The sequence below is a fragment of the Hyaena hyaena genome, unplaced genomic scaffold (assembly GCF_003009895.1).
Source record: "Hyaena hyaena isolate Hyena2069 unplaced genomic scaffold, ASM300989v1 scaffold_13, whole genome shotgun sequence".
NCBI classification, from domain to species: Eukaryota; Metazoa; Chordata; class Mammalia; order Carnivora; family Hyaenidae; genus Hyaena; species Hyaena hyaena.
Window position 1 is genome coordinate 2,795,811 of NW_024080645.1, and position 24,495 is coordinate 2,820,305.

At 51.9% G+C, this 24,495-nt stretch overlaps 1 protein-coding gene across 2 annotated transcripts in view; it reads right to left on the bottom strand.

Moving 5' to 3' along the window:
* The window catches only part of CRTC3 (CREB regulated transcription coactivator 3), a 97,836-nt gene that overhangs the window by 16,711 nt on the left and 56,630 nt on the right, over nucleotides 1-24,495 (bottom strand). The window contains exons 3-9 of one of the 2 annotated variants that reach the window (XM_039257521.1): nucleotides 24,201-24,319; nucleotides 15,935-15,997; nucleotides 14,268-14,330; nucleotides 11,858-11,958; nucleotides 6,208-6,243; nucleotides 4,131-4,216; nucleotides 2,540-2,589 (exon numbers count right to left, since the gene is read on the bottom strand). In XM_039257521.1, the coding sequence (XP_039113452.1) occupies nucleotides 2,540-2,589; nucleotides 4,131-4,216; nucleotides 6,208-6,243; nucleotides 11,858-11,958; nucleotides 14,268-14,330; nucleotides 15,935-15,997; nucleotides 24,201-24,319 (518 nt within the window). The remainder of the gene's footprint in view (nucleotides 1-2,539; nucleotides 2,590-4,130; nucleotides 4,217-6,207; nucleotides 6,244-11,857; nucleotides 11,959-14,267; nucleotides 14,331-15,934; nucleotides 15,998-24,200; nucleotides 24,320-24,495) is intronic. The other variant, XM_039257530.1, reaches the window with a different exon arrangement.

Here is a 24,495-nt window from a genome sequence, read left to right on the forward strand (position 1 = left end):
AGGGAGGGAAAGGGAGCTCAGGGCTAAGGAAGGGTTTTTCAGTGCAGACTCCTTAATAAGCACATTGAAACATGGACAGAAAAACCTAGTAGAAGGGCTGGGGAAGGGCCGAACACTTAGGAGACGGAAGGGTAAGCAGGAGGGAGAGGCCTCGGAGAGGCCCGTGCCCTGAACCAGAGGAGGGCTCCGGTGTCTCTGACCCCACGAAAACAGAACGGCGAGGGGCATCAGGGGCAGGAGGGAGGCTGAGCGTTCCTTCTGGGTGGCCTCCCTTCCTGGGTACAGGTAGGGGGCTTAACTGTGGAGGCCTGGAAAGAAATGGGGAAGAAGGAAAGGTGTCCAATGTGATGGATGAGGAGGGAAGGTAATTTTGGTTGTAGAGAGACTGACGGTGGAACCTTGTCTTTCAGATGGCTGGATGCAGACCGGTCATGGGGTTAAAGGTCACAGACTAGGAAGGAACTCAGGAACCCAGAGCTGATCACCCTGAGAGCAGACGGGCTCTGGGGCGGAGAGAAGAGACACCCATGGGCGGTGGCTGGGGGGAGTGACGGCAGTGGGAGGAAGTGGGGAACAGGCCCCGTGGCTCGGAACGGGGACGGAGAGAATAACCGGCTGGCGTGAAGCAGGTCACTGGTGACATTCAAAGCACTCTCTCGCTGGCTGAGGGAAATACAAGTCGTAACTTTCCAAACACTCTTAGTACCGGCCGCAGTCCTCTTGGGAATCTGATAGGAGGCAGGTAAGGGCATCCCTGGCTCAAAACCCTCTGCTGATACCACTCTGACTTCAAGTCCCACGCAACACGCCAGCCTCCGTGTCCTCGAGGCACAGGCCTGCCTCAGGGTCTCTGCACTGGCTGTTCCCTCTGCCCGGAACATGCTCCCCTTCAGCTCATCCCAGGTTCTTGCCGCACAGCATCTTAGCCAAGAAAGGGCTTGCCGATCCGACCCTGTCTTCCTCCCCCGTGTGCTTACCAACACGTGACATATTTATCTGCCCGACTGTCCCTGCCTGTCTCTCTGCACGGGGGCCTCAGCTCCTCGACGTGCTTTGTTCACTGCTCTAGCCCGGCACCCAGAATTAGGGGGTCAGCAAATACCTGAATGAATAAGAGTCACCGAATGGAACTCTGCCCCCAACGTAAGAGCAAGAAAACAACACTGTATCTGAGAAACACCTGCTCTAAAGCTCTGGTGGGGGTGGCGAGGTGGCCAACACGCCGCAGCCTCGTGCTGTACCGTGGGCCTTTGGGGTACTGATCACTCGGCTGTCTGAGGGGTGAGCCAGAATTGGTTCTTGAAGAAAGTCTTGGCCCTTTCCATAAAACTCTAAGCGCCCCCTCTCTGTGGGGACGGCCTGCACCTCAGGGGTGCTGGTCTTCCATCCGGGTATGGGTCCTGCAAAGCTTTTTGACTTTTTGAAGAGAAGGTCAATCCTCAGCTCAGCTCAGTGGACTGCTAATTACACGAGTTTATGTTTAACTAGCCAAAAAAAAGAAAGTAAAAAAAAAAAAAAAAGTCCGCACTCCGGGGACTCTGTAGGGAGTGTCTTGAATGAACTGCTATGAAAAGCACACAGAAAGCTTCGCTGGGGAGGGAATGATGAAGGACGGCCTGAAGTAGATTTACTCCATCCACAGACCCTGAAGCGTGTGCTCGTGCTCAGGAAGGCCATGCAAAGGTCCCGTTTTCACACCACAGTATTTTGAGACCCGGAAAGAGTTGCTGCTTCTCAGGTGATTTTGGTGCCAAGTGGTGGGACAGCACTGAGGGGCGCTGTGGGGACACTGCCTCTTGGGTCCCCTGGGGTCTGCCGGTGTGCACCCGGGACCCCATCTCGTGGGCCAGTTTGAGGGGCGCCTGTTGAGGTGGGGGGTTCATTATTCCTCTCAGACCCTTGTTTGTCCACAGCCCCCATTTCCTCATGAACTTCCTGCATTAATGCTGCTACATTACCTGTGTTTGTGAGCGCTCTCAAACCTTTTAGGGGGTAAAGCTGTACGCTTCAAAATACACTAACGAATTAGTGGTCTCAAAAACACAAATTATTCCTATGCATTCATCTTCCGGTTAATTTTTTAAATTGGGGTAAAATGCACCTCACGTGAAATTTATCCCTCATAAACATACGTTTCAGTGGCACAAAGTGCATTCAGAGACACTCTCTCAACCACCTTCTGTGCAAGGAGGCCCCCAGGCTGACGGAGGCTGTCCCCTTCCCTGGCCACTGTCCCCGACTCCACAGGCCTCCGCTCCTGCGTCTACAGCGGGGCCGGGTGCTTACCAACACGTGCTGGTCACTCCCGAGCGCGTTTAGGGCGGGTTTTACTTGCTATTACAGTTACGTAACTTAATGACTTTAACATATGAAATGGGAGTACCAAAGGGAGGTGCTGTTCTTAAGAAAATTCAGTGGACTTCCATTCGCACATGACAAGTGGAGTTTCCCAGGGTTTTGTGACCAAGCAATGAGACTCTCCTTCCGGGAGAACCTTCCGGAGAGTCTCTGAGCCACGAACTGGAGGAACATTACTTACCTGCCGCTTCCAACATCACAGGACCGAGGGCGCCCTGACAGGGACTGAATCTGGGGAGAGACAATGGAAATCGGGGCTTACAAACTGTAAAGTCAGACGCCAGTTTTTAAAAAGTGTCTGTCAAGTGTCCTGGGGCTCCAGTCAGTGCAAGGAGAGCCAGTGCTTTGAGGAGCACCCTCACATGGCAGATTTTTTTTAATTAAAAAAAATTTTTTTTAAATTTATCTCTGAGAGAGAGAGACAGCATGAGCAGGAGAGGGTCAGAGAGGGAGACACAGAATCTGAAACAGGCTCCAGGCTCTGAGCTGTCAGCACAGAGCCCGATGCGGGGCTCAAACCCACGAGCTGTGAGATCATGACATGAGCTGAAGTCGGGCTTAACCAACTGAGCCACCCAGGGACCCCCAGACATTTCTGTTCTGACTAGATTTTTCCCGGCACAGAGGAGGCAGAACATTAGTAAAATTAAAAAAAAAAAAATGTTTGCTTATTTTTGAGAAACAGAGACAGAGCAGATGCCTGGCAGTAGGGGCTCGATAAATAGATGCTGGGGAAAAACCTCATCTGTCACTGTTGACTTGCTCTTGTCCCAGAAATGATTTACAGAGGGTTGCACAGCCCCAAGAATCAGGGTGAGGACCCCTGTCCAGAGAGAGCCGTCCCCAGAACTCCGGGGAGAGGGGGTACCGCTGTCCCTCTGCTGGAGAGGCCACGCCTGTCCTCCAATAAAAGCCTCCAAACCCGCTTGTGCCTCCCCGCAGCCATGATGACAGTGTGGCTGCTTCTCCTCTAAGTTATGTGAATTTTAAATTATATCCCAAAAAAGATGAAACATCATGTACATCTTGCTTTTACCCCCCCCCCCCCACCAAAAGCCCTTTCTAGCCCACCCTTAATGCTAACGAAGACTTTGATAGATTTGGCAGAAGAAACTGGAACTGGACCAGGGGACCCTGAACAGGTGGGGAGAGTTAGGTCAGTACAAGCAGTGGGAATAGAGTCTCACTAGCGGCCAGGACAGACGAACTGTTTTCTTTCAAAGGCAACACCGCCTCCCTACGGGAAGAAAGGTACCCAGGGACTCCCCGCTTCCACAGTCAGGGCAGTTAACAGCGAGCACCGCGCCGAGGTCGGCGAGCACAGCTGCGCACGCCAATACTCAGAGGCTCACAGAAATCACAAAACAGGGGACTTATCTGCCGACTCCCTGAGGACTCAGGTCAAACACCCTGTATTCAAGAAAGGGGGACAGAAGCTGGTGACAGGGAGGAGGTCTGGCTATAAAACAGAAGTATCTGCCATGACTAGCAGCAACCAGGTGCCTGTGCTTTTAGGAACTCGAATGAGGTGAGAAGGACACACAGGTTTTTCAGAATGAAAACTACAAGCCAGGAGACCGCGGACCTGGCTCATCAGCACAACTGTGGTTCCGTTGAAGCCACCATTCCCTAAGATACTCTTCCATCTCTGCCCCCTGATGTCCTCTCTTCCTTTTGTCTCAATTCCTCTTTTCCCCACTGCAGGACCAGACACTGACGTCGGGAGCGCAAATACTGAGCGACAACACACACGGCCAAGGACGAGCCCTTACCTCCTTGGTCTCCCACAGCTGTTTGGGCAGTGGCTTGGGGACATTTAGCAGGCTCTCTTCCTTCAGTGGGCCAGGGAAAGACAGCACTAAAAGGTGAAAAAGGAATACTTGCTGTGTTTAGAAGGCAACCATGCTGCCTTTGGCCAAATTAATCATCTTTGCAAAAAATGATCTATAAAACACGTATGTATTGACTACTGAAGAAGGGGTTTTGCCCATTACTGCGGGGACCCCGCGGATGAGTAAGACACGGTTCAACCCAGGACTGCAAGGTGCAGCAAGGGGCCGCCTGTGAGAGCCAGGGCGCCAAGTGGCTGACGGGCAGACAGGAAGGGGACAGTGCGGGCCTCTGCAGCTGGGCACCCAGCAGAGCCTTTGGGGGGCACAGGAAAGGGCATTCCTGAGAGAGAGATGAGAAGAAGGGCCTAGAAGCAAGGAAACAGTGGGCAGCTACAGAGTGGAGCTACTCTTCTCAATGGAGCTTGGCGTAAGGAAATAAAGTTCAGAAGGTCAAGGTCAGAGTGGGGGAGGGGAGACCCTGAGAGCTGGGCAAGGAGAGTGTGGAAGCCGGCAGGCAGCGAGGTGAGGAGAGGCCACAGTGTCCCAGGAGGGGGACGAAATGAGGGTGATAAAGAGAAGAGGGACATAGCATGGAAGGTGGCCCCCCCCCCACCAGCAGGCCCCCTGCGGGCTGGGGGCGGTGGGTGGAGGGGAACTGAGAGTCCAGAGGGTTTGAGGCAGAGGCGCTGAACAGCTCTGGGAGCAGGGACCACACAGGGCGGGGGTGGGGGGGGGGGGTTAACACCCTCAGTCTGGCCAGTGGAGACGGGGGTTGAGGGATCTGATGTCAGAAAGGGGATTCATCCTGAGAGCCGCTGATGTCAGCTCAGAACTACAACTGCTGTTGTTCTCGGTGGCCACAGAGGCTCCCGTGTGACTATCGTGGCCCCGCACCAGGACAGGCTGTGCACCCGAGTATAAGAGGCCCCAGGAAGAAGTCACTCAAAACAGAGACCAAACTTGCAGAGTAAATCCTGAGAATGACGCAGGTTCTTACAGGCGACCTCCTGGGTACCAGAAACACGGCCGCCATATCGGCTTGGATATTCTAGGCTGAACCAGTGTTCGGGGGCGGGGGGGGGGGGGAGGCTGTCCCTCTTAATCCTGTTATTCGAGCCACTCTCTTTTGACAAGCTTATTTGGTCGAATTAAGTTTCAGGTTAAAAAGGTTCAGAGAAAGAAAACAGCGCCTGGTGCTCAATGAATCAATGAACTGGGTCACACTCTCCTCTGTCAGTAGATCTCAAGGTCAGCTGGCTTTGTGAAACTCAGTATCTTCTGCAAAACTGGCAATTTCACTTTGCAGTTTGCCTTTTTCTCACATTCTTTGCACCTATCTGAAAACTTTCTTTTTTTAGACATTTTTTTATTATTAAAAAAATTTTTTTAAGGTTTATTCATTTTTCAGAGACAGAGACAGAGTGGGGAGGGGAAGGGTCAGAGGGACAGGGAGCCATAGAATCCGAAGCAGCTCCAGGCTCTGGGCTGTCACCACAGAGCCGGACGCGGGGCTCAAACTCACAAACTGCGAGATCAAGGCCTTGAGCTGAAGTCGGACGCTTAACCGACTGAGCCGCCCAGGCGCCCTTTTAGATTTTATTTTTAAGTGATCTCTACCCCAAACGTGGGGCTTAAACTCCCGACCCCTAGATCAAGATGTGCTCCATGGACTGAGGCAGCCAGGTGCCTCAAAGCTTGCAGAACTTTCTGAATACAAAGAGACAGCTGAGAAAGAGGGTTGGGACAACTAGTGGTTTCAGTGACGGACTCATTAATGTTTTCATGTGGTTACAACGGCTGTGACCTACACGGTCACAGGGTTACATGGCCCCCTGTCCTGCCCTTGTTCGTGGCTCGCCTTGATTTTATAAAGCCTCCTGAAAAGAAAGCCGATCAGCTGCTGTCAGCGTCTGGGGAAGTCGTGACACAGGACTAGGCAGAGCTCGGAGGGGAAAGGAGGCTACGCAGACTGCGGGCAGTGGCTGGCTCAGCACCAGCAGGTGAAATCAGTTCCTACCTTCCCCGTGTACATCGTTCTCACCGTCACAGAAACCTGGTGGGAGAGGGAAAAAAAAACACTTTTATGTGGTACTTTCAATTTTATGTAGCTAAGAATCAGTGACTCCTTCTGATTTGAAATAGAATTTTGAAAACTCTAAGGCAGTTTTGGTACACCCATGCGCCTCCCAAGGTGCATTCGCATTTATACTAAAATTAAAATAGACAGGAGTTATTTAAGCTGGCTCCTTTCTACTTTTCTTTTCCTTTAAAATTATCTCCATCTTAATTTTTTTTTTTTTTTTTTTTTTTTTTTACTGCCTCTATCCTGAAAGAAGGACAAGTACAAAGTCTGAGGACCTCTGTTCAAATCACAAAGTAAAGAAATACAGATCAAAATTCACCCATGTTGTGGGTGGGGCAGTGTGAGATGGGCAGGTAAATCCAAAAATCTACGGGACTGTTTCACACTTACCACGTGTACCTAATGGGAGAAACCAGAAATTCCACGTTGTGCGTTGTTATATACATATTGCTTGCAAAGAGTCAAGTTATTTTCAGAAGAGACTTATCTGGAGTCTCAATTGAAGTAGTGTATATAACAGCTATTCACAAAGTTTTAAAACATTTGAGTGGGAATAAATTCTGGCTAAGTCCAGTATTTCTAATCCATAAAAAATAGCATAGACAACAAACTACAGTATTTCCCACTGCTCTAAGCAAAAACCCACGAATCATGCCAAGAACAGCAGGTTACCATGCTCCCTGGAGTAATGAAATAGACTGAGTTTTTAGTGTAAAATCAGGACAGAGTTTTAAGCGCAAAGTCTTTAAATAGGCTTATGTGCATCAAGTTTAGTTAAGTTTCTGGAGAAAGTTCAATCTCTCAGTTAACTTGATGAGCCTCTGCAGCTTAAAGGAAATGTCTGATGATCATGCATTCAACCTGCATCCATCAAGTTCCCGCACTGAGTGAGGGCTAGGCGCCGCCAGGCTGGAGAGTGGAGGGGAGAAGTTGGAACGTGGAGGCAAGTTCTCCAAAACAGGTAGAAGACGGCCGATTTCGGTGGGGCCCCGGGGCAGGGCAACGCTGAGAATCCCAAGGAGCGCGGATAGGTGGACAAATCGAGCTCACTCATTGAGACAGGGCCTCTCTCAGCCCACAGAAACAGAATCTAGGTTAGTGACTGAAGACTTTATTTTGGTGCACGGCAAGAGTTGGGTAAGCCGGTTACAAAGGCAGATTCCTGGGCCCGTCTCGGAGACTGATTCAGAGGGTGTGAGGATGGGCCCAGGAATCTGGTTTTAACGATCACCTCCGAGGACCTCCCCGGACAGTCCCTCACCTGCTCTCTGAGGGACGCGGAGTAGGCTACACTTAATCCCCACTGGACACGCCCAAGGGAAGCCAGGTGAGCAGAGCACTGGGAAATGCGGTGCAGAGACACAAAAGGTGTGGCTCTAAATTGGCAGTGTCAGAAGGAGGGGAGAGAACCTTCTGACTCATACATTGGCTTCCTTGGGGACCCTCATCTTGGGAGAGGGCCGGGAACCTGACCATCCTGGCCATGAAGCAGTGACTATCCCGTTACAAATAATAAACCAAGCTTGATGCGGCAACCTGGTGAGCTATGTTGCGACATCTCTTTGTCATCAAGACGCCAACCACCCTGGGCTCCATCAGTGAGGCTGACCTGCCCTCGAGCACGGGGAACCGACAGAGGGTTACCTTGTGAGACTGAGTGGCAGGGAGATACCACCCCCCTGCTATCCTTGGTACCACTCCTCTCCATCAGACTGAAACAGAAGGAAGCCTTCCTGGAGGAGGAGGCACCTGAAGGCCCTGAAGGATAGTGACGAGGATGATAACATTAAGAGCAAACACTACTATTCAGCTACTAGGTGCTGGGCATCCCAGCGCCGTGAGGTACTCTGTGCCGTCCTCACAGCAGCCTAGGAGACGGCCGCCACTAGCAGCCCCAAGATGGCTCTGCTAGCAAGTTCTGGGGCTAGAACTCCGGCCTGTGAAGGGATTTTGACACTGGGGAGTGAGGGCAAAGGGGACGCCCCAGTGTAAAGACGGGACGAAGAGGGGAGGGGAGGGAGGACAGGGAAGAAGGGACGTGGGAAGGGGAGGCAAGGCCAGTGTGCACAAAAGGGACCAGCGTGGTGTCCGGCCGGAGCACAAGATGGGGGGACGGCAGGTGAGGCTGGACGAAAGGAGTCTGCCAGTGACGGGGCGCGATGCAGGGGTCAGGAGTGGCGGGATCACGGCCGTGCTTTGGGGAGAGCGTCCTGGCAGCAGAGAGCAGGAGGCTGGGACGGAGAGAGCCCGCGGGCGGGGAGCCAGGCGGGAAACCAGACACTGGCGCACGCAAGCAGGAAGCGGGGCCGGGCAGGGGGAGCAGAGGAGAGGTGCTCCGAGGGCCGGTGCGCGGGCTGCGGGAATGGGGGAAACTACTGACAGGCTCCGGCTTCAGAGTCCGGGTAACGGGAAGGACGGGGGCAGCAGTAATGGATGTGTTAGCACCAGCCCAACACGGAACCAAAATACCCAAGCCTGGATTTTTTATTACAGGAATAAAAAAATACCGTAGGATATAAACAAAGCGCTAAAACTGAAAAAGGGAACGCGTTGTGACTGGGACATCTGGAAAGAGAGGACACTCACAGCGGTCCCACTGGGGATGGCAATGACCGAGGCCCAAGCTGTGCTCCGGGCACCCTGGAGGCCTCAGAGCCACGGAGGGCTGACCTCCCAAGGGCAACCCAGGCCGCGCTCCTCTGCCCGCGCCCACGCCGGACGCATCTAAACTCCTGGCACCGGCTAGGCGGGCTGAGCAGGGATGTGGCAGGTGCGGCAAAAGCTGGGTCCCTGCCGCCTCCCCGTCCATCCTGACACTCCTGCCATCTGGGTGCCGCCTTCCGCCCCTCTGCAGGCCTGGGGCGCTGCGCCCTGCCCCTCCTCCCCAAGCATAAAGGGTCATTAACAGGCTCACTTCCTTCAGGGTTATCTGCATTTGAGACCTTCTCCTAAACGGAGCAGCTCACAGCATCTGCCTGCAGAAAGGCCACCGGAGGTCCAAGCCATGCCTCTTTCCCAGGGGAGGGGCTCAGGGCTGCAGTTCCCAAAGCTGGTACAACTCAGCATCTATCTATAGCTGTGGGTGCATGGAAGACGATTCCCACACACTCCTGGGTCCCGGAAAGGACAGGGACCGCTCCAGCACCCCCCCCCCCCGCCAGCAACATGGGAGCCAGGGAGCCTAAGGCAGTTAGGGGACAGTCCTAGGCTAGGGAGACCGAGCCAGGCTTTTCTGCTTGCCAGGCTGTGTGCCTGTGAAATGGCAAAGCACACCTGCTGCCAGAGAAATGGTTCACGCTTCTCTTCATAGGTTCTGGATAATTAAATACGAAGAGAGAAACTGTAAAAGTCTTGTCTGGTTGTATAAGTTTATTTCTGTCATTTACATCAACCACTTACCATTGATGCCTAATTGTCATACAACTCAGTAACCATTATGAAAATTACGAAGCATGTATCAGACTAACGGCTTCATTCTCCGGGGACAAAACTCCTGCTCATGGATGGATCATAGTTTATTGCTCATGTAGTTAAGTAAGAGCAGATGCTCCCTTATCGGCATGCAAGCAAACCAACAAAGAAAAACAGTGGGAACATGGACTGAGGCTACATCATTACGCTCAGGAAGGATTCCCAGGGAAAGAGCACTTATTACTGCTTCTGCTACGGAGCCTAAGATCCTGGGCTTCAATTACAGTTTCCCATCACTTCTTAAACCTTTACTTTATTTGGTTGCTCCTATACCAAGAAATACCTTTTTGCAAAGCTAATTGATATTTTTAAAATCCAAAAGGAAAGAAAATGAAAAACTTTAATGAATTACAGGGGAGAAATACATGAAACTATTTAAAATAGCTCCCACCAACAAATAGAATTCTCCAGAAATAAGCCCCATCCTTGGAGACTTGAAGAATACTTTAAACACACTGGCTTTCCCATGTAAACACATCCTTATTTGGATGTGTTTCTGAGCGATGCCATTCTTGCAAGGCCGCCACAGCAGCAGGCACGCAGCTCAGAGGCTCGCGCCGGCGGTCAGCCCGCCTTCCCCGCTGTCAGGCACCAGGGCCCAACCATTTCCACCTGCTGATTTGCAGACGGGTGGCCACCTTGATTCTCAGGTCAACCGAGAAATTCTGCTCCAGGATTTCTTTCTCTCTGCTTTCCCTCTCGCTCTGTCTACCCAGGATCAATGTTTCCACTCTGTTGCCTTTCCGTCCTCGGATGGATCTGGACATCTCCTACCTCTTCCCTCCCAGGTTACCCCACTCAATTAACCACCTTCTTCACTTACTTTCCTTCCTCTCAGCACGCAGGCCTGAGAGGCTCTTTCCTTAAAATTACCTACAATTTCCTCCTTTTCTCAAGAACTTCGGCCCTTTCTGCGGAAGCATAAACTTCGCGGAGAGGACGACGACATAAATGAAGGAACGGGGCAGAAGTGCAGCACTTTATTCACACTGCGAGGGCGAAAATCCATCACTCTGGCCCCTCTCGGTCCAGGAGGACCGGGACCTTGTCGTACCTGCTGGCACCCCTGCTGGTCACAGCCTCTGCCTTTCTGGGCTTTATTTGCTCCCATCAATGCCTCTCTGGGGGCTAAACTGCCGCATCTCCCCGTGCGCCCCACTTCTCTCAGCTGTAAGCACTGGGCTCCCATCCAGTCCCCACGTTACCGCCAGCTCAATGCTCACACTCCCAGGGGTGGAGACATGGCCTGGTGGCCCAGAGCACCTCTCAGCCATCTCACACTTGAAATGTAAATGAATGTTTGGGCAAATGCAGCCATCTGTGAACTGCACCAAGGGAGCAAATATGGCAACGATTATTATTAACTGAATCCCATCCCTACTGTGTGCAAGGAAATAAGAGCTTGAGCGTTCTCTTTGGAAGGAAGAGAGACTATCTTGGGTTTACGTGGTCTCAAAAATAAAGAAAACCAGAAAAGCTGGTATTATCTTGACCAAGGTTTATTTATGCTCCTGTTTGGAGACCAAACATACGGCCCTAACCGCTTGTGGATAAGAGCCAATCTGCACAGGAGACCGGCAATTCAAGACCATTGTTCCTACCTGATCATCAACCCCGGAGGGAAAGGCAGGCCTGGAAAGTGTCTTAGGGGAACCCGGCAGGTGGGGTGTCAGCACCTAGAGTCTGTTCCAGCAAGTGCTCTGTGCATGTGCAGCCTCTCCCACACTTCAACACGGAGGGCCCCGTGCTGGAGGTGAGAGCATTAAGATGCCGACTTCGAGAAACCTACACTGAGCAGAGAGGGAGAGGCACACTCATGAGAAAGGCAGTCAGGAGGCCAAGGTAGGCATCCGCATGGAGGAACTCTGGACAGAAGGTCATGGGTAGCTGTGGGCTGGCAAAGGGAGGGAGGTCAAGGATGGCTCCACAGAAATGGCGACAGAGCCAAGGGAGTTGGTCGGGTAGGTGAGGGAAGGGGAGAGAAGAAGAGAAGAGAACAGGAAGACACATCAGAGTGGTTCACGTGGTGGAGGAAGGTGAATGAAGGCCAACCTGGAGCTCGTGTCATTCCAGACAGAATGGGAAAGCACAGAGGCTATTCGCAGTGTCTTACCCATATATGGGGCAGGCCAGGCCGACTGGCCCCCTCCTCCATAGGGGTCCTGGGGCTTGGCACTCAGAGCACTCGTGTGAAGGGCAGAATCAGAATTGGTCCTAAGGGGGAGGAGAGAGTCTGACTGAAAATCCATTTTTCCTTAGTAAGAAGGCAATATTCTTTGCTGAAAATTACCCACAGGAGAGAAGGCAGGAATGAGGAATCTACAATCATCCGTTAAGATGAGGGGTTGGAACCTACCTGAAGTCCCTCACATCAAACTATAGCCTCTGAGGATGGCCCACGCCCAAAAAGATGGCAGTCTGTACCCGTTACAGTCTGCCACTCGGGGGTCACGGAGTCACGGTCTACTTCGACAACGCAGACCCTGGACTCATCGCCTCCCCTAAGGAACTTCCTGTTCTCCCTGGCAACTCAGAGACCGCTGGGACCCAGAGCCTCTTCTTCTGAAAATAACTCCTCCTGTGTGAAGGGCCTCCTACCGCGGGGTCCCTCCGGCCCTTCCAGGGACAACGCAGGGCCAAGATGACTTTGAAAATAATACTACATGTTCTTTGCCCTTCCGCCCTCGCTCTCGTCATGAGCGCAGCAGCTGTGGGGTCATGAAGAGGACCCAGCTAGCTCTGTCTTGGGGAGGGTTGTACAGGCACAGCAATGCTGCTCCTCTCAGTAAACTCCTCTCTGGTTTAGAAAAGGTAACTGTGGGCGTGTGGGTGGCTCAGTCGACTTCGGCTCAGGTCACAATCTCGCAGTTCATGAGTTCAAGCCCTGAGTCCAGCTCTGTGCTGACAGCTCGGAGCCTGGAGCCGGCCTCAGAATCTGTATCTCCCTCTCTCTCTGCCCCTCCCCTACTTGCTCTCTAACTCTCAAAATAATAAATAAAACATTAAAAATATACATATAACTGTGCCTCCTAGAAGAAGGCATCTTTTTATGTAGACGCGTGAGGAGTTCGTTATTGCTACTTTGTTATTTTTACATTAACAAGTATCTTTTGTAAATCTCTCAATTTAATGTCCAGTAGCAATAGGTTGATGTCAACAGGCACAGCCACTTATGCGAACACTCTCTGAGGACCTTACCGGTCTGTAAGATTGTAAAGGACCCCTGAGACAGGCAGTTTGGAGACCCCTGATGTAGAGTGAATTTCTAAAATGCTCCCAGACATTTCCAGGGGCTGCATAGCTTAACTCTTAGGAGATGATTATTTACTTATCCAAGGGTCAAACTACCTGCTGCTTGAGACAGACCTCCAATTAGCCTAAAATGCTTCTCTGTGGTCTGTTCCGGGTGACAGGCTCACGTGGCCAAGACAGCCACGTGGCCTGACTGGGCGCCGTGGCGGTGCTGTGCTCAGAGGAGGGCACGGGTGGTTCGGAACCTGCAGGATGCATCAGGGAGCGTGACCCTGGGGTTAGAGAACCCCCCCACCCCACCCCCCGCCCCGTGGTGCGGATTCCGGCTCCTTTACAGAGTCAGAGAGGCTCAAGAGAATGTCAGTCAAACGCAGAGTCAACTGGGAAAATGTGAAGTTAGCCTGGGTATTAGATAATATCAGGGAATCACTGTTATTTTGTTAAGTATAAAAATGGCAGTGCAGTTGTGTTTTCTTTAAAAGAGGTTCTTCGTCTCAACCTTTCCTGTTAGAGATATTTACACATGCCATACGCGGTCTAGCGGTGGTGGGAGGGGGCAGGAGAGCGGGATCAGAAGAAAGGAGCCGGGCAGCACGCGGACGAAGGCCGAGGCTGAAGGGTGGGCACGCGGACTTCCCGTCACTCTTCTCTCTTTGGTATATGTGTTATACTTTGCACTAGGAACTTTTAACTTTAATCCCAGTACCACCACACATTAGCTATGTTGCCTTGGATAAGTCATTTAATTTCTTAAAACAGAAAATAATATTCACTCCTGAAGGATGCTGTCAGGATTGAAGAAAATGACCTCTGTAGAGCCCTTAGCGCTGCAGTCTGGCGCAAAGCGATCAACGATGCTAAGCCAACTCTGGCTGAATGCTAATGCCACCCCCCACCCTGGGGTTTCTTATTTATCTTGTTTAATCCCCACAACCAGCTGCTGGTACAGGTATTATAATCTCCCTTTTCCAGGTGAGTAAGCTGAGGCACAGAGAAGTTAAATAACTCACTCAAGGTCGCACAGCAAGAGCCAATCCTGCAGCCCGCCTGGGACTTCAGGCTCTCACACTGTCTACGTGCTCGGTGCTGCCTGTGCAGACATTCAATAAATGGTGGGAGATTTAGACCTTAAACATTTTTTTTAATACTTCACACAAACACATCTGATGCGAATATCCTCCAGCAACTGGACAGTATCTAATGAACAGCAGGACAATCGAATCAACTGGTCTTCTCTGAACTTTATTTCTACCAGCAATCGACCCAGGTACCTGTTAAGTGCAGAGGTCAGCCTGAACCCAGGGTGCTTTTCTTCTTTCCAAAGATGCTGCTGCCTTTAAAGAACAGGATGACACAGAAAGAAAAGACATTCAAAATCCACAGGAGCAAAGGAGAGCCTGGGGCCCAAGTTTGAGAACTGGGTCTTCTCACCTGGCTGTACAACCTCAGGGACAGTCACTTCAAAGGCTCCGTGACTTGTTCGTTTTGCTCAACAGCGTTAAAATGAGGTCAGACCGAGTGATCTCTCCACTTCCTAGGACTCCTGATTTCGATGATTAAAAACTACCACAGATCCCCTGGGCATTTAAGGAGGTCTTGTTTTGTTTTATCTTAAAAAGGGGAAATAAGCACCTCTGAAATAGTTCCAGTCTATGACCGACTCCTCTCTGGGGGAAAAGACGTGTTGCTCAGCACACCCCCCGAGTGTCTGTGGAGGGGGTGACCTGGCAGTTCTGGAAGCAAAAACACTATTCCCAGGAAGACAGCCGTGAAGAGGAACACACAGCTGCCCAGTGTATGAAAATATCAATCTAACTAATCCCAGGGCTCTGGGAAGCTGAAGACATTTTTTTTTCTCAGATACAAGTTTTCAAAATATCAGTTCAGAAATGCCTTTTTATGATTTAAAATGTAGTATTGTATTTATCCATGACCTTGCATCCCAGAATTCTTGAGGGCAGTTGAAAGCCTCCTGGGGGCAGCGGCCCCCTCCCCGTTACTCATCTTCATGTGGACTTCCCGGGTCCTGACTACGTTGTTCACGGTTATGAGCTTAGTCAGGATTTGCCCAGAGGGCAGTTGGAGAGTCAACCTCAACACAGAGAGCTGAATTTTTTTTTTTTTTTTTTTTTTTTATGTGTACACTTCAAATGTCTCCTAAATCTGACCCGGTAACCTGAAATGATACCACATACACAATGGATATGCCAGCCTTTTCAGTTGGTTTCATATTCTGTTACTTGCTATATTAAAAAACACTCTATTTTGTTTTGTATGTGCCCTCTGTATACAAAAATACTCAGAGACTCTAAACCAAATCCACTGTGTAAATTACAGTTTAAAAGCCTCTTAAGTCTTTTATTCCTTCCAATGGCTTATGAGGACACCCTGAGCAAAGGTGCTTATTTCTCCTATTTTTCCACATCTCCAACAGAAGAATACCCAATCAGAATATTCTGTTGGTAGATGTAGTCCAAATGTGTTTCTGTTGGATTTTAAATATGAAGATCTAGATTTATTTAAAATTACTTTTCATCTTAGACTTCCACAAAGCCTATGATTGTTCCTGGAAGACCTAAGTTTTGTAAGAGAAAACAAAATTCTAGGATTTATACTAGAAATCGCTACAATATTCAAGGTGGATAAAATAAAGTGGAACCATCGACAAAAAACACGTGCCCATCAAATCTTTTTAAAATACGGTCTGCTGCGGTGTCTGGGGGGCTCCGTTGGTTAAGCGTCCGACTTCGGCTCAGGTCATGATCTCACGGTTCGTGGGTTTGAGTCCCGCGCCGGGCTCTGTGCTGACAGCTCAGAGCCTGGAGCCGGTTTCAGGTTCTGTGTCTCCCTCTCTGCCCCTCCCCCGCTCACGCTCTGTCTCTTTCTCTCTCAAAAATAAACAAATATTAAAAACATTTTTTAAATACGGATGGCTTACCTTGGCCAACTCTCATCCAGAGGCTGTGGGGAGTAACTGGCTCCGAGAGGACTACCATCAAAGTGGAATTTTTAATAAAGGAAAAATAAAATTAATGGAAGGTTGAAGCAGAAGGAAGATAGATGCCAGAATCGCGGAGAGTTACACAAGGGGGCTCTGCTCTGGTTCTCGTCTGTTTCTCTACCCCGACAGCTCTTCCTCCAGGCTTTCTCTCCTAAACCGCCTCTGGAAAGCCTCTTCCTCCAGCCAGTGCAGTCTTTGTACGATTCACGTGTGGGGTCTGTGTGCCTTTTTTTTTTTTGGCCTGCATAGCATCCTTTGTTTTCAAAAGCTCTCTCTCTCCACCCTCCACCCCAAACCTGGTAAGGCTGTCATCGTGCCCAAGCCCCTCTGTGCCATGAGATGGTACCCAGGCTCAGTACTTCCAGTCAAGGTACTGCCCTGGCAACAGTGACTGGCTCAGGGATGGGCTCCTGACAGAAGCGAGGCCAGAGGCTGCCTCTGAGGAGAAAAACAGAGTGCCCTCAGTTGGTAAGCGCGAGAGCCGCGTCGGTGTCGGCAGGGAGAGAAAGCCTGTACACGCAGGAAGTCAGCACAGAGGTGACACGTCGCGGATCCAGTGTCAGAGCTGTTGTGCGAACCCCTGGATAGCGCCCTGGGGCCTCCAGGGACATAAGCCAGTGAGTGTCCTTTTTTGTCAAGCTGAGGGTTCCTATTACTTATAACCAAAAGAGAGCTGCACTAGATTTATGGAGAAATGTTAACTTCCTTGGGTGGTTGGGGGCTCTGTTTTCTAAATTCTGTTTTCTTCCTGGGGCCTAGCATGCTCTGGGACATATTCCGGATGCACGGAGAAGCAGAGAAAGAGATGTGACACGACAATATACACGCCGAAGGTGGCAGAGGCGTTTAGTTCATTTACACCCATAGAACAGTCTCTTCAAGGGGCGCCTGGGTGGCTTAGTCGGTTAAGCGTCCGACTTTCGCTTAGGTCATGATCTCACGGTTCGTGGGTTCGAGCCCCGCGTCGGGCTCTGTGCTGACTGCCAGCTCAGAGCCTGGAGCCTGTTTCAGTCTGTGACTCCCTCTCTCTCTGACCCTCCCCTGCTCACGCTGTCTCTCTCTCTCTCCTAGAAATAAATAAACTATTAAAAAAAAAAAAAAAAAAGAACAGTCTCTTCAAAACACCTTCACTCATAACACTCTTCTGCTACAAACTCCGTAATGATTCTGTACAGAAGCTGTCACCCATGCGGGCTCAGGAGGAAGCGGGGGGCTGCCATGCAGGCCTGGCCTGGGCGTCCCCAGTGAACGACCAGATGTGAAGGGCCTCCGTGGCCGGGGGAGGCATTATGATCACAAGATCCACTTTCTGTAGGTTCGTCTTGTCGTCTCCAGTTAGCCTCTTTCTGAACCTAAGTCAACACGGTAGAAGAGATGATTTTCAAAAGAGAGACACTTCCTCAACAGTAACGATGGGGCTTCGTGTACACAAGTGCAGGCTAGAATATGCCACAGGAGGCCACCGCGAGGAAGAAGGCCCCCTGGGAGACGAAGGCCATGAGAGCCTTGGAGGACGGAGCTGTTGGCGAGGAGGCACCGCGTCTCCCCACCTGCGGGCACCTGTCTTTCCCCTTCCCACGGAGTCTGATGGATCTCCACTGGGAGAAGTGTAGTGTCAGGACGCAGGAAGTCCCCGTCTCTCTCAGCGGCCCGCCGTCCTAGGTCCTCGAGGCCGTGCCACTGATACAACTCAGCACGCGGTGGCCTAAGAGTAACGTAACGACCGCCACCGATTACTTCAATGGTGAGGTTCAAGTTGGCATGTTAACTTTTCTGATGTGTATTAACAGCATGGGCATGCAGTGATTTCTTGAAATTAATTTTTACAGGTGTCTCACTACCTCGCCTAGGCTGGGGTGCAGAGGCTGCTGACGGATGCAATCCCCTTACGGATCGGCGCCGCGCCGCCCTGGGCAGGCCCTGCACTGATGCGGAACTCAGCGTGGACGCCCCACCAGCCTGGCTGCTGCAGCCCTGAAACCCTGGGCTCCAGCCATGCCCCCCTCAGCCTCCCGAAGGGCCGGGGCCCAGGCGCACCACCACCGGGCCCAGCTGGGATTTTTAATATGAGGAGGTTAAGGCAGCAGAAGTCAAAAGATGTGCCCTCTGAGCATTCTTAGTTCTCGCTGGTGCATATCATTTATTGACTATTTAACAACTCAAGAGCTACTTGGCATCAAGAGAACTGCTAGTATCACTGGCTCACAGCTGAAGTCAACTGAAGGCACACCCAGAAAAGGCTCACTTCTTAAGATCTCAGGAGCTTCAGGGGCACATAAAACTTTAGGGGGTGCTCAGTAGGTTAAGCGCCTGACTTCAGCTCAGGCCAGGATCTCATGGTTCGTGGGTTGAAGCCCCACGTCGGGCTCTGTGCTGACAGCTCGGAGCCTGGAGCTGCTTCCGATTCTGTGTCTCCCTCTCTCTCTGCCCCTCCCCTGCTTGTGCTCTCTCTCTCAAAAATATATAAACATTAAAAAAAATAGGGGCGCCTGTGTGGCTCAGTCGGTTAAGCGTCCGACTTCGGCTCAGGTCATGATCTCACAGTTCGTGGGTTCGAGCCCCCCGTTGGGCTCTGTGCTGACAGCTCAGAGCCTGGAGCTGCTTCAGATTCTGTGTCTCCCTCTCTCTCTGACCCTCCCCTGCTCACTCTGTCTCCCTCTCTCAAAAATAAATAAAACATTAAAAATTTAAAAAAAATAAAAAATAAAAAAAAAATAAAAAAAGATTTCAGAAGCTTTAATTCAGGTTGCTCTGACTGGTCCACAGCACTGACGTGTCTTACAGGACAACTTAAAGATGGGAAAATACCCTCGTTTGTAAACCTGAATTTACCATGAATTCAAGAAACGACTGTGGTGTCCCTACCAGCTGCCAACAGAGAAGCAGCCGGCAACGGGATGTGAACGAGCCAGACCAGCCTCTCAGCCATCACCCCCAGCCAGTCAGCCTAGGTTAAAAAGTCCCCACGTTACTGTGCCCCTTTCTATTTGCCCCCCTCCCCGCGCACTCCTTTTCAGGTCTTTTGCTACCTCCTCCTGCTCCTCCGCCTCCGACCCTGATGCTCCCTGAGTCCCATGGCCTCACAGCCTCTCAGCCCACGTGGCTCGCAAAGGGACCGGACGGGGACAAGGGCCTCAGAACTGCGCAGGGTGTCATGCAGGAGGGCAGTGCGGGAGGCTGGGGGAGGAGAGCCCAGGACACATAGACCAGGCCCGCCCAAGCTCGCCTGGGGGTCAGTCCCGCCCCGGCCTCTGGCTCCAACCAGCACCCGGCACCCATGGTCCAGTGACCCACAAACCCGGACCCGCCCGCTGCCAACAGTTCGCCAAGTCCAAGTCCAAGTCTCCCACGGCCTGCTTGGCTCTGCCACCAAAAGTACTTTCCACCTCTATCGGGACCCCAATCCCGCTCCTCCCTCGGGTCGGCTCCTGTCTTCCTCCATCCGTGTCTACCCTCGCGACGTGCTCCCCACGTGCCTGCGATCCTCGAGAGGAAGCTCCTTGCGTTCCTGCCTCAGTCCGCTGACAGAGGGACCCCTTCCCCCTCCACGTGGGCAGCGTCAGGGCGAAGCTTCTTAGTCACTCTTCCCCAAAGGAAGGGGAGTAGCTCTTCTGCTGATAAGACAGGACATCTGCTGGCCCATCTACCCATGGGTGGGGTCACCCAGCCGCAGAAGCTCCAGACACGTCCACCCTGTCTCCCCGCCTCGTGGCTCAGAAGCACAGCCCGGCTTCTTCTTTTGGCTTCCTGTTCCCATGTGGTAAGCGCACCTGGGGGCGGGCTCAGGAAGAGCCTTCTAGAGGCAGCCTGGAGGCCGGCCATCTTCTCTCCTAGCCTCTGGAGCTCAGGGCCTACGAGGGAGCAGGGTATGGGGGGCAGGCAGCCGGCGGGGCAGGTGCGCTCGCCGTCCGTGTTCACGGAACCCACCCACCACGACGACTTCCAGGGTCAGATGCGGGACAGTTTGGTTCCTTCCTAATTTCTCGACCACATCTTCGCCAGCAGGCTACTTCCTCTTGTGCTGCTCTGCCTGCGACTATGTCCTGCTAGGACGCAGCTTCAATCACACGTGAAGGAACGAATCTGAGGGGGATCTTTCCAAGTCCTCATGCACCGCTTCCCTTGACACACAAGGGGCAGGCGGCATGTGGAGTTGTGAAGTCTGCATGTTCTCCCCTGAGAAAACTCTAAACATCAGCCAGTTCCTTGTCCCGTAAGATGGAAATCACTAGTGGGTATTGGGTAAAAACTGGGTTTTGTGATCAAATACGCTTTGTTAGTCCTGGGCGAAGAGAAGGTTTTTAACTGCAGGGTTTGTTAGGGCCCTAATGGAAACTGTGAAGCTCCTGGGAGGCAGGGGGCAGGGGAGAGTGTAGTGTTTCCTCAAAGGTAACAGGCCGTGCATGTCAAAAAAAACAGTGTTCTATAAACCAACGTCCTAAAACTCTTGTCTCGTTGCACGAAAAGAGTCAAAGCAAGGCCTGTCCGAGGACAGCCATTCCCAGCTTTGGCAGGTCCTAAGGCGCCCCGTCACGGCCATTCACGCTAGATTCCCAGATGCGACAGGCTCCTGAGCCTTGTTGGGAATTTAAATCAGAAACTTTCCACACATCTCTTTTTCTCTCTAAGAACACATTTAGAGGAAGGCATTTTCCAGGATTCTTCAGCGTGTCCCCTGCATTCTCGACGTTATGATGGGTCTGAGATGATATTATATTTGCCGTAAATTTATGCTAGTTGTTCAGAAATGCAACACGCTGGCGTCCGGGATCGTGTCCGCTGCCCGAGGAGTGAGAAGGGCTGTTGAAGGCGCGGGCAGCCGCGGAGACGCAGAAGAGCCTCTGTGCGGACTCGCGAGCCCAGGCCCCAGCCAGGGACCAGGCGGCGCCTCTCCCGCCTACTGAGTGCGGCCCCGGGCGGGAGCCCAGCTGGACGGGGCCCTGGTCTGTGATTGTGGTGGCTGCCTGTGCCAGCGGCAAAGCCCACCGCAGCAGCCTTCTCTGAGGCCACAGCCGCCCGCTGCAAGAGGAATCTCCCCGGGCCGGAGCTCTGCTGGCTGCCCACTCGGGGAGGAAGCTGGAATATTTGTTAAACAATGTTCGTTTTGTGTGAGCTCATCGTAGCATAGTGCCGAACCCTTGTCTAGGCTGGTCTGCCTGTCCGAAAACGACTTCCGAGCCAAGAAACAGCTGTAAGAAGAGAATTCTGGACACGTTTTTTTCCTTTGTGTTCTACCAAAGGTTCAAACTGGTGTTAACACTTTCAAATGACAGAAATGGGCAACAGCCATTAAGGAGGTAACAGAGGACCTGTGTGAAAGGCCACCGTTTTAAGCAAGTTATTTAAAAATCAACTGAATGTGGCCCGAAAGGCCAAGTTCTTCTGATTTATATTAGTACCTTCGACGTAAGATGATCCCTCTCCTATATTTCACGAGTTGCTCATGGTCCCTTGATACCGCAGAAGAGACGCGCTGTCCACCAACGGACAGGCCTGAGCTCGAAAATGTTTTGTTATCAGCAGATGCCCAGTCCCCGGACCCTAGTTAGGTGGCGCTTAAGAAGAGAATATGGAGAGAGTCTCTCAGTCTGTGGATCAGACTTGTACTGTGTGATGATCTTTATCTGTGTGTTAATTTAGCTCTTGCTTCCCCTCCCCTTTGAAGGTGACCTGTATTTGCTGCTTGCTCTCACAAGGGGACCCATATATGAGGTCAGGTTACACGCTGTGATAAGTCACCTGGGAGGAGACAGAGTTCCCTGAACACATGGTGCAGCCTCCCCCTTCCGTGACTCTGCACAGGGTACACCCTCTGCCTGGAACATTCCCTCTCCAGCCGTCGTCTTCTCTCTGCATCACCTACCACCGTCTGCAATTATCTTCTGTAATCGTTTCTTCACCTGTGTGCTGTCGACCGCCCCCCCCCCCCACCCGCCAGACTGCAAACTCACCAACGCAGGGACATGTCTTGTTCAAGTGCCTGTTCCCCTGTGCGCGGAATAGTACTCGGACAGAGAAGGGACTCTGTAGATATTTGCCGTGTACACGAATACATCACGAATACATCCTTGCAGGATGAGCCACCCCTTACTGGTGGCTCATCCTGCAAGCCTCAGATTTACCGCCAAGTTGCCTTCTCTGGCCTCCCCATCACTGGTCCCGGCTGCTCTCCTACGAGCTGCCTCGACTACAGCTCAGCCCACTGTGCAGTGACCACCGTATGCAACCATATTCTGCTCGCCATTATACCTACATTGTCTCAGCGGGGCCTGACACTAGTAAAAACTTTTTTAACGTATATGACTTTTTTTGAGAGAGAGACAGAGTACAGGTGGGGGAGGGGCAGAGAGAAACAGAGATACAGAATCTGAAGCAGGCTCCAGGCTCCGAGCTGTCAGCATACAGCTGGACGCGGGGCTTGAACCCATGAACCATGAGATCATGACCTAAGCCAAAGTCAGACGCCATTGTTTTTAAGTGAATGACCAGTGCCCTCTGTCACTGTCCTTCAATCCCCTCCTCCCTAAGTTATTCCCTTGTAAGCATATGTATACACTTAGACCATACTTGCTGCAAAAAGGCTCTGAGATAGTTGCAAGTATATATGTGTTTATATATATGGCTATAAATATGTCATATACGTATTACACTAATTACAGAGAACACGTGCAGGAGGAAAAGAGAATGGAGAAATTGGAAGGAGACATACTGTTAAATCAAGCAAAGGAACACTCAAAAGTTTTTTGCTTGAAAATTCCCAGCAGCCTCGGCGAGGGTCAATGTCCCTGCTCCACCCACACGAGCACATGAGCTGAAGAATCGTCTGGATTCTCGTGTTCTGCATAGGGGTTATTACACGTCCCAGAAGGGAATCCGCAGAATCAGCCGTCAGCGGCACCCTCCCTGACAGCCGTCACATAATACACAAACTAGAAGTCAGGGTCTGTCGTGGACCAAATGCGGGGCATCCCCAGGGGCCGGAGAGGGGGGAGATGTGAGCATTCCCTGGGGTCGCTATCCCTGCCTCCAAAGAGGAAGCTGGAGGAACCCCGGGGGCAAGAGAAGTGCGTCCCCTCTGTGCATCCTACAACCCCGCCAACGGGGCCTCTCTCGATGGAGGTCCCGGGGCCGACCCACCGAGTGCTGGCGGGAGGGAAGAGGCCCAGGCCGGGAGCCTGCTTGACCTGGGCTCAATCCAACGTCGGCAGTGGGGATCTGGGACAAGCGACTCTGACGCTCGGCTTCCTCGGAAAACAGGGGTTAAAAAGCATGAAATACTCAGTGAGTTGTGAGGACGAAATGACACAGAAGTGGTCCGGCGCGGTGCCTGGCAGGGGTAGGTGCTCGGCAAACACGCGTGCCCTCCCCCACTTCCTGGTTTCTCGAGAAGCCAGCTCTACCATCACTGCCAGGAACCAGCTGTGCAGCAACACGCACCCCGCCTTCCTGTGCCTTCCTCCACCCCAGAACGGGGGCCGCAGGGAGAGCTCGGGGCCTCCCGGCACGCTGCTTCCGCGTCCTTTCCCACAAAACCCAGCTCGGCCCTGTGTCCCCAAAGCCCTGAGCACAGCGCTGGTGGCCCCGCGGTGACTGCTCCCCCCACCCCCCAGCCCCTGATCAACAAAATCATCGGGGGACTTTGAAATCTCCCTCTTCTTCATTCCTACTTAACAGCGCAGGACTTGGCGTAGACACTGCATGAGAATTTTCTTAACTTTATACTGTAGGCGTCATTTACTGAGTTTGGAACTCCATAAATAGAAGATCATATGAACTTTCTTCCGTATGTTGTCACACCGGGGTCCCCGGGTCAGCAGAAATAAAAATAAGTCACATTTCTGTGGATCTGTTGTAACTAAACAGACCAAGCCTCTCTAACCTGGTTCAAAGTCGGGTCTAACTGCTGTGGCTGACCTCAGGAGAAAATCCTGACGGGGCCTCACAACGGGGCCGAGTTACAAGTTTTCTTTATGTTCAGTTACGTCACCCAACTCAGCTTTGTCACCGTTTTCATCAAGTAAACACCCACGATTTTTAGCTGTAGAGATGTTTCTAGTTTCCAACTCGTTTATTTTTATTGCCTCCTTTCATCAGATAAAACGAAGGCTTGGAGGCCAAAGGGGAAGTACAGGGAAGAGAAACCCTGAAAACGTTTCAGACCTTTCAGGAGCCACGCTCCCCTCAGACAACAAGAAAGGATATAGGTCGTCCTGGCTTGTCCCCAGGCCGTCGGTGGAGCGGGTGGAAGCGGGTCCTGGCGGGCCTCTCCACCAGCCCGTGGTGGCGGGTCCCGCGCGTGCTATCAGCCTGGTGCAGGGACGGCTGTGGAGAGAAGGGACAGGAGTCGGCCTGTGACCATGAAATCGCCACTCACCCCCAGCAGCAGCAACCAATGACAAGGCAGATTCCGGATCTTTTACGAGAGTTTCTGACCGTGCCTCGAGTCTAGGTAACCATGGTCGCAGAGCACATGGGGCTGTTTCCGCAGGAGTGCGGAG